Source organism: Mizuhopecten yessoensis, unplaced genomic scaffold (genome assembly GCF_002113885.1).
Source record: "Mizuhopecten yessoensis strain PY_sf001 unplaced genomic scaffold, ASM211388v2 scaffold1749, whole genome shotgun sequence".
NCBI classification, from domain to species: Eukaryota; Metazoa; Mollusca; class Bivalvia; order Pectinida; family Pectinidae; genus Mizuhopecten; species Mizuhopecten yessoensis.
In genome coordinates, this window is record NW_018404202.1 from 397,946 (window position 1) to 412,690 (window position 14,745).

At 38.1% G+C, this 14,745-nt stretch overlaps 1 protein-coding gene across 2 annotated transcripts in view; it reads right to left on the reverse strand.

Annotated features, from left to right (window-relative positions):
• Window positions 1–415: 415 nt before the first annotated feature.
• LOC110440315 (uncharacterized protein PB18E9.04c-like) overlaps window positions 416–14,745 on the reverse strand; it is a 31,188-nt gene continuing 16,858 nt past the window's right edge. Inside the window, exons 3-7 of one of the 2 annotated variants that reach the window (XM_021483306.1) lie at window positions 13,342–13,668; window positions 11,232–12,779; window positions 9,236–9,250; window positions 3,525–3,603; window positions 416–1,872 (exon numbers count right to left, since the gene is read on the reverse strand). In XM_021483306.1, coding sequence (XP_021338981.1) covers window positions 1,593–1,872; window positions 3,525–3,603; window positions 9,236–9,250; window positions 11,232–12,779; window positions 13,342–13,668 — 2,249 coding nt within the window. In that variant the 3' untranslated portion in view covers window positions 416–1,592. The remainder of the gene's footprint in view (window positions 1,873–3,524; window positions 3,604–9,235; window positions 9,251–11,231; window positions 12,780–13,341; window positions 13,669–14,745) is intronic. The other variant, XM_021483313.1, reaches the window with a different exon arrangement.

The window sequence follows — 14,745 nt, forward strand, 5'->3', positions numbered from 1 at the left end:
TGTTTATTTAGATCGGAAAATGTATGAGTAAGGTAAAAACCATGAAGTTTATTTTTTAACTTTATCTTATTTATCTATAATATTGGTTAACTTGATGGCTGATCTCTTTTAAACAGGTAGTATTTTAATGTTATATCATTAACGTTGGTTATTTTCAATCAGTACACAATACAAACATAAAATGTGTGATTTTAATAAACAAAATTTATTTCAGAAATGCAAATATATGTATTTAACTAATGCCAACTGGTATGCCATATCCGATTCCAACTGAGGCAGGTCTGTGTATGAATATACGTTGTATTTACCAGTAGGGTCGATAGAATGTAAATTGTATACATTATAAGTGAGCGATGACTGATTTGTTACTCCGTGTATTGATTCTGTCTGGTAGAAATAAAAACAACAGACACACAAACATCTCACTTTGATTTATTGACGGCTTCTCTCAGGTCATTAGGTACAATAGAGGTGCGACACGTGCGTGGACAGAAACGGCGGGAAAATGTACAAAATGGCGGCTATAAAAAACACGAAATATATACAATATATTATAATTACAAGGAGATTATGTACAGAATGTCTTAATTACGTCACTCTCTAGGTTTGTACAAATCAAGTCACTACATCCAATATAAACACAACGACAGCATGATATAGACAATGGGAATATATATACACAGTGTATGGTGCTCCTATTGTATTCTTGGTTGCTATCCGTCGCTACTGTTGGTGTGGTTCAGATACAAACTTTCTGTTGTATATATGTCGTCCACGTTCATGGTAACCATGCCAATAACAATAAGACCAGGGAAGATATTTGTATTCGAGTTGTATCAACACATTATTGCTACTTTGAGATTTTGAACTTCATATGTGTAAACGTTGTTGTGTATACCATTTTGTTATAGCCACTACCCACTATTTATATAGGTATGTTTATGTTTACTCTTAAATATGCCTTTAAGTTATGATCGTTGTATAGTAAACATACATTATACATTTTCTCCAGATTTTTAGGTGTAAGGAAAAGTGATATTACCATATAGCAAACGTTCACAAGGCATGACAATATCTCGGCAAGCTACACAGTTAAATTAGCAACAGCAACAGAACATATTGAAACGTTTTCTACATATATTTGTACTCTACAACTAAGTCATTCTGTTGCTAGTTAACACAGTACAAAAGTCCATCAAACGACTTTTGATTAAAAACGACAAATGGGTTTTTTCTCGTGGTTAAAATGATTTCATGAGAAACTTACAATACAAATGTGTAATGATAAATTATAAATAGATATACAGGGAACTTATAAGCAGGGAGAAAGGATTTCACTTGTCTTCTCGCTCACTCTAGTGTGTGTAAAACGTCAATTGTGGTATAAATCTTATTGTATCCCGATATGGCTTTAGATGATCCCTGAAAAGGCAGGAATGTACCACAGAACCCAAGACTATCTACGTTTACATACACGCCACATGCCAAAGGAGAATCGTGAATACTTAGGTAAATTCTTATCATTCTAAAACCTGTTAATATATTTAACGTAAATATCATCCTGTAAAATATTGATTTTAATTAGTTTTATATTAATTATTCACGGAGCTCTGAAATATTTCCTCGTCTCCAGCCTGTGGCGAATTAGACACGCCATTCCCATTCATTTCCGTAGCACCCTCGCTGAAATTAGCTTCCATTTTGCCATTGTTTTGGTCTGTTCCGGATAAGATGTTGGCCTGGTTTGGATTTGTTTCTACCATTTCCTGTTCCTGTTGCAGCTGAACCAGTGGGTTATCTATCCCTGTGGTGGCTCCTGACCCATTCTCCAATCCGCCTTTTTCCATCATTGTGATGTTGGCAGATTTGTGTCTGAAAAGATACGAACCAGCCTTTGATTTAGGAAATGTGCTCCATTTGTTTTAAAGATGGGTTCACTATGATGTTTTTAGTTATAATTAATGTTTTGCTTTTCCTGTTGTCACCATGTGTTATAAAATACGAAGAGTAACATTTAAGAGGCAATCCCATTGCATTTTGCTCGCCGAAATCCCATCTATGTGTGTTGTAATATATATATGTGTGATTAGGTTATCAGGATATAGAATGAACTTACTGTCGAAGTATGAACCAGGGTTACGAGTGTAGAGACGGTACATCGTTAACAATCGCGTTATCTTGTAAAGGTACATGTTAACAATCGCGTTATCTTGTAAAGGTACATGTTAACAATCGCGTTATCTTGTATAGGTACATGTTAATTATCGCGTTATCTTGTATAGGTACATGTTAACAATCGCGTTATCTTGTATAGGTACATGTTAACAATCGCGTTATCTTGTATAGGTACATGTTAACAACCGCGTTATCTTGTATAGGTACATCGTTAACAACCGCGTTATCTTGTATAGGTACATGTTAACAATCGTGTTATCTTGAATAGGTACATGTTAACAATCGTGTGATCTTGTATAGGTACATGTTAACAATCGCGTTATCTTGTAAAGGTACATGTTAACAATCGCGTTATCTTGTAAAGGTACATGTTAACAATCGCGTTATCTTGTATAGGTACCTGTTAACAATCGCGTTATCTTGTATAGGTACATGTTAATTATCGCGTTATCTTGTATAGGTACATGTTAACAACCGCGTTATCTTGTATAGGTACATCGTTAACAACAGCGTTATCTTGTATAGGTACATGTTAACAATCGCGTTATCTTGTAAAGGTACATGTTAACAATCGCGTTATCTTGTAAAGGAACATGTTAACAATCGTGTTATCTTGTATACGTACATGTTAACAATCGTGTTATCTTGTATAGGTACATCGTTAACAATTGTGTTATCTTGTATAGGTACATGTTAACAATCGTGTTATCTTGTATAGGTACATGTTAACAATCGTGCTATCTTGTATAGGTACATGTTAAACACGTCCTGACTATATGTTAGCGACAACTACTAACAAGCATTTTAAAGATGCATTAATGCAAACTTTATACGTTCTTTGATACTTGAAAAATAACGCTGTCTTTCTTTATGAATTACAAGAACAAACCCCCCATCATAAGTACAAGTATGTTTCGTGATGACATTGAGGTAGGTTGTGTACCTTAATTTGCAATATATAATCTTCTTATCAACACAATCTCGGACTTTGTTAGCCTCTTTTGACCATGTATAAGAAGGTGACCACATAGCAACTAGATATCGTCCACGGGTAAATGTTCCTACTTATACATTATATCTGAGTCGTAACATTACTGCCCTGTCTAATATGTTACCCTATCCTAACGAATATCGCTTGGTTCTGGTATCTTTACATAGAGAAACAGAACCAGATGATATCATAGGGAACACAACAGCGATGTGAGTAACCCGGTCACTTACTTGATATCACATTACATATATAAGTGTAGCGTTAGCGATATTCAGCCGAGTGTTATAAACGACTTGGAAATGTATTGAGCACACTTACCTTGCTTTACAGAATACCCGTATGTATTGAGCACACTTACCTTGATTTACAGAATGCCCGTATGATTGCGATGATGGCGACAATGACGATGATACCGATGATAGCACCAACGACGATCACTGAAACACAGATATATATCTTCAATAAGATTCAACAGTTTGGATTCATCATATATGTTTACTATTAGATAACCCCCTAACCACCGGCAATGTAACTGTCGGCTATGACGACGCTGTAGCCGACACGAGAACTAGTGTAACATGCAGGTTTTGATTAACAGCATCACATCAGTCGCAAGGAAAGAGACCGAAGCCGAATAGGTACATGTATGTATAAACTTGTATATCAAATAAGTATCGATATATATAAATGTGTGTAAATGGGTATCCATATATCTGTGTAAATCGATATCTATATATATATAGTACAGTTGTGAAAGAAGGATATGGCAGGTGTAAGTACTGGTTCTTTATCCCTTCTAGGAAAAGAATACTTGCACTATCCCGCTACATGATATTAAAAGATGACCACTGCTTCTAGTGCAATTGTTTTTATCTTTTATTTATTTATCATAATTGATCTGCTCCCCCTATTTTGCAACATTAGACTTTTTCTTACTGATCTAAATGGACTATTCGTTTTCAGTGATGCCTGCCGAGGAACAGAAAAACAATGAAACAGAACACCTAGACCTTTCTTTATTGTATTTACCCCATGTGCCCTAAAAACAAAAGAAAAGATTAAATGAAAATTACGGAACGTTGCGTAAGAAGTTAAGTTCATCCCTTACGAAATTAGTAAGTAGAGGTTGGCTTCTAACATAAATTGGTAATATTTTTGGTCTTAAATGTCGGATGAAAATTACCGAAAAAAATAAAATCAATAGTGCCAGAAACATTTCTGGAAGTTGCTCAAAAAGTGTAAACATGGAATAAAGTATAGGAACCACTTTCTGTGTAGATACAGTATCCGATTACACGAGGTACACGGCCAAGCAATGTCATTACTAACAACAATCCCGTCACCGACTCAACATGCCTAACTAATCTGGCTATCTAAACACTATACACTTGTTTATATACTGCATGCATCACTTTTATAGAATAAAAAGCATATCAATGTATATGTATATGTCCGTCAGACTAAACATGCAGTGGCACGTGCGTGGCGACAACAAACCATTTAGGCGCGTGCTTAATGACACTACTGTCTAAACGGGATGTTTCACAAAATGCAAAAATCTATCATTTGTGTTTCTGTATTCATGTATGAGAAACAAAAAGTAAAACTATGTTGTTTGTGGGTTATATAATCTACATGCTCATTGGGATGTTGTACGCACGCATTTATACACAGTACGCTTGATATTGCTTAGCGATCAATATGAAAGCCTACACGCTAATTTTGTAAGAAGAAAATGTTTCATTTGAATTAAGATTAAAATTGCTATCAGGTTTTATGCTATATCTGTCTTATTGAAAGAAAAATATTCCAAACAATCTGACAACAACGTACAGGAGTAGCGAGTAACGATAACACCGATTGGAATGAACTTCGTTTACAGATTTCCCTGGAACATCAGAACACTGAGAATGACATCACTTTTTGATAGACATAATACCCACAAAAGGGGTTTGGAAAGTGCTAGATGTTTTGACCAGGATAAGAAATACATATTGTCCACGCAGGAATGTTTTGATGTGCCATTAAAGCATGTAATGTTATCATCCATAGCTTAATGAATACCTTTCTACAATAAACACTCAAAAACAATATTTATAACCATTTCTGACAGACCGGATTATGTTAGTTCCCCTTTCCTATGAGAACACTTCCTAAAAATAATAAAAAGTGGGGAACTGGTCAGTAAACGTCTAAACAAATCAGTAGCGCACAAGGATGGAGGTTGAAACTAACTATCGCTCGTGTCAACAGCACCAGGAAAGTGCTAAAACACCTATAGACAAACTTGCTCACAAATAACATTTACATGAAGTTAACATAAAACACAAATGACCACGACATGTAATACATGGAAGAAAGAACGAGTTAATAGACTGATATCCTCCCGTTCTGGCCAAATCTTCAAAGACACCCAGCGCTGTAAGTCAGGTCAAGCTGTCGGTCAGCAGTTGTTAACGTAACGAGAGACAACTTAAATCAACAGGTGTCTAACGAAGAAATATCCCAAACCCAAGGTGAAGGATCACCGAAGAGAGACAACCTAAATCAACAGTTGTCTAACGAAGAAATATCCCAAACCCAATGTGAAGGATCCCTGAGGAGAGACAGCTTAAATCAACAGTTGTCTAACGAAGAAATATCCCAAACCCATGGTGAAGGATCACTGAAGAGAGACAACTTAAATCAACAGGTGTCTCACGAAGAAATATCCCAAACCCAAGGTGAAGGATCACTGAAGACTGACAAATTAAATCAACAGGTGTCTAATGAAGAATTATCCCAAACCCAAGGTGAAGGATCACTGAAGAGAGAGCTTAAATCAACAGGTGTCTAACGAAGAAATATCCCAAACCCAAGGCGAAGGATCCCTGAAGAGAGACCTTTTAAATCAACAGGTGTCTCACGAAGAAATATCCCAAACCCAAGGTGAAGGATCACTGAAGACTGACAACTTAAATCAACAGGTGTCTAATGAAGAAATATCCCAAACCCAAGGTGAAGGATCTCTGAAGAGAGACAGCTTAAATCAATAGGTGTCTAATGAAGAATTATATCAAACCCAAGGTGAAGGATCACTGAAGAGAGAGCTTAAATCAACAGGTGTCTAACGAAGAAATATCCCAAACCCAAGGTGAAGGATCCCTGAAGAGAGACAACTTAAATCAACAGGTGTCTAACGAAGAAATATCCCAAACCCAAGGTGAAGGATCTCTGAAGAGAGACAGCTTAAATTAACAGGTGTCTAACGAAGAAATATCCCAAATCCAAGGTGAAGGATCACTGAAGACTGACAACTTAAATCAACAGGTGTCTCACGAAGAAATATCCCAAACCCAAGGTGAAGGATCACTGAAGACTGACAACTTAAATCAACAGTTGTCTAACGAAGAAATATCCCAAATCGAAGGTGAAGGATCACTGAAGACTGACAACTTAAATCAACAGGGGTCTCACGAAGAAATATCCCAAACCCAAGGTGAAGGATCCCTGAAGATAACATATTTCAGGTTATTTGTCGACAGGGGGACATTGGCTCTATTGAAAACAAGATACATGTTACATGGCGCGGTTATCAATATTTTGACTGAAAACACATGGGATGTATATATGCATGTATATAGTGGACAGACAGCTATGCCTAAAACATAACCACAATTATGTGTCACGGTCCCATTACATATATAATCTGATATTCAACAAACTCCTGAACTTAGGCATTTTCGTTGGAAACAATGCAAGCGTAAGATTGGAAACAGACGAATTTAGCATATATGTATCGGTGTAGATAAGTAACGGTAAGATGCTGTATATGTACTCAGCCCAGTCACACTAACCGCCGTGTTCATCAGTGTCAGGTACTAAAAGCTCCACGAAGGTGACCGCCGGGCATTTTACCGATTCTTATAATTTATTTTACTTGGCATGCTTTGTAACAAGCCAATGGTAACATGTGCGAGAAAGAACATGGTGTATTTGAAGTTACCCTTTAAATTAACTACCACAGAGTTAGACGGGTAAAGTATGATGACGTTTACAGTTACTAGAAAATAGTTTCAATCAAGATATTATTTTGTTCAAACAAATATATGATTTTGTCACATCTTTACTAAAAGTTAATGCTAAGTTCAAAGACAAGCTTGATGATCTTTAACGGTTTGATATCGGGAAAATGTGCGTGGCCAATCAAACTGAATTCATTTTTTTTATTTTATTTTTTTTACACATAAATGACGGAAACCGGTTAGATGTCTTTTTAAGATCACATCTATAAACTAACGAAAACATATAAAGCACAAATATAATATCATAATAGCGGTATTATCTTCATTTAGCCACCTCTCGTATCGTAACATACATGTCACCTTAGAGTTGACGATGTTACATGTCAGAAGAGCAACAATAGGCCAGTGTCAGACGCATTAACAGGATTTGAATGTGGTTTCCTAACAAATGCCATATGATCTACAATCTTCTGTGTGGTAAATGTAATGGCATTGTCAGTGACGTAGGAGAAACAAAAAGATCTCTGTGAAGAAGACTCGGAGAACATGTCGGGGATGTCAGGTATAAAGCAGTGAAGAAGACTCGGAGAACATGTCGGGGATGTCAGGTATAAAGCAGTGAAGAAGACTCGGCGAACATGTCGGGGATGTCAGGTATAAAGCAGCGAAGAAGACTCGGAGAACATGTCGGGGATGTCAGGTATAAAGCAGTGAAGAGGACTCGGATAACGTGTCGGGGATGTCAGGTATAAAGCAGTGAAGAAGACTCGGTGAACATGTCGGGGATGTCAGGTATGAAGCAGTGAAGAGGACTCGGAGAACGTGTCGGGGATGTCAGGTATACAGCAGTGACGAAGACTCGGAGAACATGTCGGGGATGTCAGGTATAAAGCAGTGAAGAAGACTCGGAGAACGTGTCGGGGATGTCAGGTATAAAGCAGTGAAGAAGACTCGGAGAACGTGTCGGGGATGTCAGGTATAATGCAGTGAAGAAGACTCGGAGAACATGTCGGGGATGTCTGGTATAAAGCAGTGAAAAAGACTCGGAGAACATGTCGGGGATGTCAGGTATAAAGCAGTGAAAAAGACTCGGAGAACATGTCGGGGATGTCAGGTTCAAAGCAGTGAAGAGGACTCGGAGAACATGTCGGGGGTGTCAGGGATAAAGCAGTGAAGAAGACTCGGAGAACGTGTCGGGGATGTCAGGTATAAAGCAGTGAAGAGGACTCGGAGAACGTGTCGGGGATGTCAGGTATAAAGCAGTGAAGAGGACTCGGAGAACATGTCGGGGATGTCAGGTTCAAAGCAGTGAAGAGGACTCGGAGAACATGTCGGGGATGTCAGGTATAAAGCAGTGAAGCCACTTCCGTTAGGACGGTCATTTTTGGAGGAGGAAGTAAAGATGGTACTGACAACTCCGCGAAGAGACACGGATAGCTGGTCACAAACTATCTACCCTACTATCTAATGTTAAGATAAACATTTCCAGAGTGGTTCTATGAGTATTGATATGAAACTCTGGATATTTCATTCAACAAAAGAGGTGATAAAACACGTGAAAAATTACCAATTTTCGGAAAAAATATGAAATAACATTTGAAAAAGTTTTAAGGTATTAAAGTTAAGGCATAAAATTTTAAAAAATGCGTGAAATAAATCATCGACACGAAAATCATCGAATATTTTATGGGGAATTTAATTAATGTATGTTAGTTATCCAATTCAGACAGAATATATATTTCTAGTTAGTAGAAAACCACCACCACATGCATATATCAGAACGTCTTAGTTCGGATTTAAGTTTTCATTAGATTGATTTCGAATATAGCAGATGTCTTGTCAAAGAAAACTAAAATTTTACAACGAACAAAGTTTCATTGTTTATAATAATTGCATTAGTGACATGAAATATTAGGAACTGATAAACAAACCATAGGTCTGATATAGGATTCCATGTTATAATAGCGCCGAGGTTCCTTATACGTTATCACCGTCAAAGTTTCAATAATCAGAAAACTTAGAATCGAACTTCAATCAAACCCTTAGACCTTTGAAGATTACTTACAAACATAGCCCAGCACTAAGGAGGGAGGAACAATGATTATGGATAAAGAATAGTATAGGCCGATATTGCTGCTAGTAATATATTGCTGCGAAATTTTCACGCGGCATTAAATTTCGCTTTTAAATGCCAATGTTTTGACCTTCTAGAGAAAACACTTTATGATAGAGAACAAATACTGCATTCAAGGGATCTTTATAATGTGTGATTTAAGAAGCTACATAAATTGATTCGAACCACAGATAATTTCGCATGGATAATTTCATTTATTTACTTAAAATACCTAAAGGATAGGTACCTGTAAGGCTGTTTAAGTGCCTCCTGATTTCTGAATTTCCCTCTGTTTAACTACCAGTATAGTTGTCCATATTGTGTGTTAACAAACGAAGTTCTTTGAATTGTCGTTCTAAGTGGCTTTTAGAGACAAGGATATGAGATAAACGATTGATATGTTGATGCTATTGAAATTCAATTAATCTAATCAAGATTTTTCTTCAAAATAATATGCCTATGGAATAGAAAAATTGTTAGTCCCTTCGCCTTTGAGAAAAATATTCCATACACATAAATAAGTCGAATGGTTTTATTAGTTTTATTCGACATCTGAAAATGTGTAGGACTTGAAATGAAAAAGACAACTGAAAATGTGTATGTCTTGAAATAAAAAAAAAAATGTCAAGTTGAAAATAAACAAAAAACGTAAATGTACCCATAAATTGGTTCATTGTTGTTCCATTGTGACAACGTTGTAAGCGTTGCTTTGCTTCTTGAAGTGCTTCTATCGGTATGTCTGATACAACGTTTTGGTATAGTTTGGCTTGTAGGGTGCTGCTGAAGGCCGAATGTTGTTGTATATGTCTTCTCGCGATAGCGTGGATCTGATGTGGAATGTTGTTGTATATGTCTTCTCGCGATAGCATGGATCTGATGTGGAATGTAATTGTATATGTCTTCTCGCGATAGCGTGGATCTGATGTGGAATGTAGTTGTATATGTCTTCTCGCGATAGCGTGGATCTGATGTTGAATGTAGTTGTAATGTCTTCTCGCGATAGCGTGGATCTGATGTGGAATGTAGTTGTATATGTCTTTTCGCGATAGCGTGGATCGGATGTGGAATGTAGTTGTATATGTCTTCTCGCGATAGCGTGGATCTGATGTGGAATGTAGTTGTAATGTCTTCTCGCGATAGCGTGGATCTGATGTGGAATGTAGTTGACATGATAATGAAGTATTAACCCTAACTTATTATTGACACTCAGTGTAGACATAATATTTGAGTGTATTTCCTCTCAAATTATTAATAAACAATGTACTGAACTTATTGTTGTTTATATCTGCCAAAAATTTAACCACAGCAGTTTACATTGTTATTGACGTATTTTTTGCACAGACGGAAGTCCTGAAATCAAAGAGCCACAAAACAACTTCATAGGCACCGATGTTTATACGAAAAAACGTTCGGATTTAAAATCAGCGAAATTTGATACCGGCGCATTTTTTTTTTCCTTTTTTTTTTTTTTTGCAATTGCATGGTATACATGGGAGGATCAGATTAAAAATGCTTAAAGAACGTGTAATCTCTTAGTCAAACAATGGTCACTTTTATATACTTCTTTTTTCAGATTATAGGTCCGTCAAAAAAAGTGCACATATGATATTGCAATACATTAACATAAAACGAACACAGCTAATTGTAGAGGCTTCAATTAATTGGTCGGTAACGGCGTATTAACAACTGAGTTTGTTTAATTGTGTAATCAGCTTTGTCTCTCCCTACAGATAATCAGTACGTTCTTATGTATCAGTATAGAAGTGCTAATATGAATAATACATGCAGGGTAGGATCACCACAGGAGTGTAAGGCCGGGGCGTTGAGTAGAAGCAGATACCTGGTCAACGTTAATTTAGGTAGGAAATGCTAGCTTTGAAATCAACGCAACATATTTCGAAGGAGGAGTAAGACTTATCATGTTATTTATGTTTTAAGAAAACCTCACCAACTAGCGTATCCTCTGCTCCATTTTTGTCGTCAGGGCTGGTACTGTTCCGTGCTCCAGTAACGTCATCGGTGACTGACGACGTCGTCGTTTCTACGTCAGTCTGTGTTGTGTCTGTGATCCTGGTTTTCGTTCCGTCTGTTTGGGTTGTGATCTCGATGTCACCTCTCGGGGCTGTTTTTATCGATAGTGTTGTTGTAGCCTTTGAGACGACCCTGGTGCGGCTGTTGGTCCAATCGCCCTGTGACTCCATAGGCACCTCGTCGTATAGTGTGTGGTCATACTCAGTGCTTGGGTATGTAGGAAATGCTGTAGTTGTTTCCAAATGCTGTTTAGGAGTTGTCTTTTCAGCTACAGTTGTGATTTTTGTACTTTTGGCTACATGTTGTAGGGTAGACGTTGTTCCTATTACACCTGGTGTGAGTCGTTGTTGTATTGTTGATGGTTCAACAGTTGTTGTTGTTGTTGTTATTGTTGTTGTTGTTGTTGTTTTATCATCTACTCCAGTAGTTTGTTGTCGTTGTTTTGGAGTAGTTGTTGATGTTTCGACAGGTAGAACTGTTGTACTAACGTCTACAACTATAGTGTGTTCCTGAGTTTGTGAAGAGGACGTAGTTCTATCGGGAGTTTCTGTAACTGGTAACTCTGGGAAAACAATGGTATCGTTTGTGACGTTGTTTGCAATATCTATAAGCTGTTTCATGATGTCAGTCGGCGGGACCATGGGGATACCAGTAGTCTCTGTGTGAGTATCAATAATAGCAGTTTGTCGTTGTGGTGTCGTTGATGTTTCGACAGGCGGTACTGTTGTTCTAACGTCTACAACTTTTGTTTGTTCCTGAGTTTGTGAAGAAGACGTAGTTCTATCGTGAGATTCTGTAACTGGTAACTCTGGGAAAACAATGGTATCGTTTGTGACGTTGTTTGCAATATGTAGAAGTTGATTCATGATGTCAGTCGGCGGGACCATGGGGATACCAGGAGTCTCTGTGGGTTTTACTGTCGATGTGGCTGTGGATACATCATCACTCGTGACATTTTCGAGCGGTGTTGTACTTTGAAGTTCAATGTGGATGGGGTTGGAAGTAGCATTGGCTGTCTCTAATATTTTATCCATAATATTTTGAGGCGGTAAAACAGCAGCAGACGTGATATCAGATGTTATTATATCGGGGTCAATTCGTGCAGACGTTGTTGTCTCAACTGCTGTTGTATCACGTACAGGAATTTCTGTTGCGTTATATGGCAATTTATCACTTTCAAAGAGAACTGGATTTACATCGTTTTTGGCAAGCCTCAGAATTTCATCTCGTATATGGTCTGGTGGTACTGGTATGTCTTTGGTGTTAGTATCTGTTGTTACGTTTTGTGATATTGTTGCTGTACCTGGACCAGCCGTTGCAGTGGATGGAGGGAGTGTCGCTGGGGTGATCGTCGGGACGGCCTCAGGGGTTGACGGGAGGGTGGCTGGACCGAGAGGAACAGCCTCTGTTGTACTAGGTCCCCAGTCTCTCTCGACATCACATGTAATGGACAATGTCGACGCTCCTACAAAAACCCAATATCATGTAATCGTCATACCACTTCATGTATTTCACAAATAATCCTATAAAAAGTTACTAAAACTTTTATGTTAATGAGTTGATCGTAAAGGCAGGTGTGTCAATTACCAATAACTCTTCCTGAGTAAACGACATAATCCTTTGTTTGAAAACAGTGTGGGGGGGGGGGGGGGGGAATCGAGGAGCATAATCTGCGTTTCAGGTATAATTGTGATATTTCCTTGTGTTGTCTGTCGTCCCGAATAGACGAGCTGAATTACTTTTAATTTTCGTTTTGTCGTCATTTCGCCCCGAAAAGACGAGAGTAAACAGCTTGCTTAATATCGTTCGGTTGTTTTTTCGCTCCGAGATTATGGCAAGTAGAAGCGAAAAAATCGATGGCTCTTAACTAATAAGCTATCTTTAAACCCAGAGTTTTCGGTGTCAAAATGCCATCTTTTCGTTGTTTTACGCCAAAGAAAAAACGCGAATTAGTCAAACTTAATTTTTGTTATTCCAACATTTCGCCCTGCAAATATAAAAATAATCAGCGTCTTAGATAAACATACCTCCATGGACATTGAATTCGAGACACAGGTCCTGAGGTTGCACACCGCTATAAAATACTTCCGCTGTCGTCCAGATTATCCCGTGCCGGACCTCTGAGGTGTTGTACGACTTATTAATTGGATTACAATCGACTTCAAGGTACTCAACGCCTAGTTCCACCTCCAGCTGTGGGCCACATTGAGACTGAGGCGCCACCAGACTTGTTACATTCACCAGGGCGCCATCTATCGTCAAGTTACAGTTACATGCATTTATACCAGCTTCCGGTGAAAAGTCTACCAGCAACGTCTCGCTTCCGTGTACTGTGCCTTGGGTACATATATCGACTGAAACAAACAAGTTATAGTTTTAGTTAGGTAATTCGTACATGCGATTCTTTTCTAAGTAAAACAAAAAGAAACTTTCGCTGTTGGGATATTGTGTATTATATGTCTTTCTGGCTATTTTACTGAAGTCATTGTCACAGGGAATGTAAGGGAAGGAATATCTACATAAAATTTATCTTATTATGAAACAATTTAAGCAGTCATCACTCAAGGTGATAGTTCTTTTCAAATCGCCAGTTCCTGTTTGATTAATTGTTATTCATGTATAACGTTCTATATAGAAAATATGACATATTGAAAGGCCGCGTTTGTTTCAGTTAGAAAACTAATTTACTAAAAGTTATTAATTTCCCTGTATAGACTGAGAGGAACGTCTCCCTGTATAGACTAAGAGGAATGTATCCCTATATAGACTGAGATGAATTTCTCCCTGTATAGACTGAGAGGTATGTCTCCCTGTATAGACTGAGAGGTATGTATCCCTGTATAGACTGAGAGGTATCTAAGAGGAATGTATCCCTATATAGACTGAGATGAATTTCTCCCTGTATAGACCGAGAGAAACGTCTCCCTGTAAAGACTGAGAGGAACGTCTCCCTATATAGACTGAGAGGAATGTATCTCTGTCTAGACTGAGAGGAATGCCTCCCGGTATAGACCGAGAGAAACGTCTCCCTGTAAAGACTGAGAGGAACGTCTCCCTGTATAGCCTCAGAGGAATGTATCCCTATATAGACTGACAGGAATGTCTCTTTGTATAGACTGAGAGGTATGTCTCCCTGTATAGACTGAGAGGAATGTATCCCTGTATAGACCGAGATGAATTNTATAGAATGAGGGGAATGCCTCCCTGTATAGACTGAGAGGAATGTATCCCTGTATAGACCGAGAGGAATGTCTCCCTGTATAGACTGAGAGGAATGTCTCCCTGTATAGACTGAGAGGAACGTCTCCCTATATAGAATGAGGGGAATGCCTCCCTGTATAGACTGAGAGGAATGTATCCCTGTATAGACCGAGAGGAATGTCTCCCTGTATAGACTGAGAGGAATGTCTCCCTGTATAGACTGAGAGGAA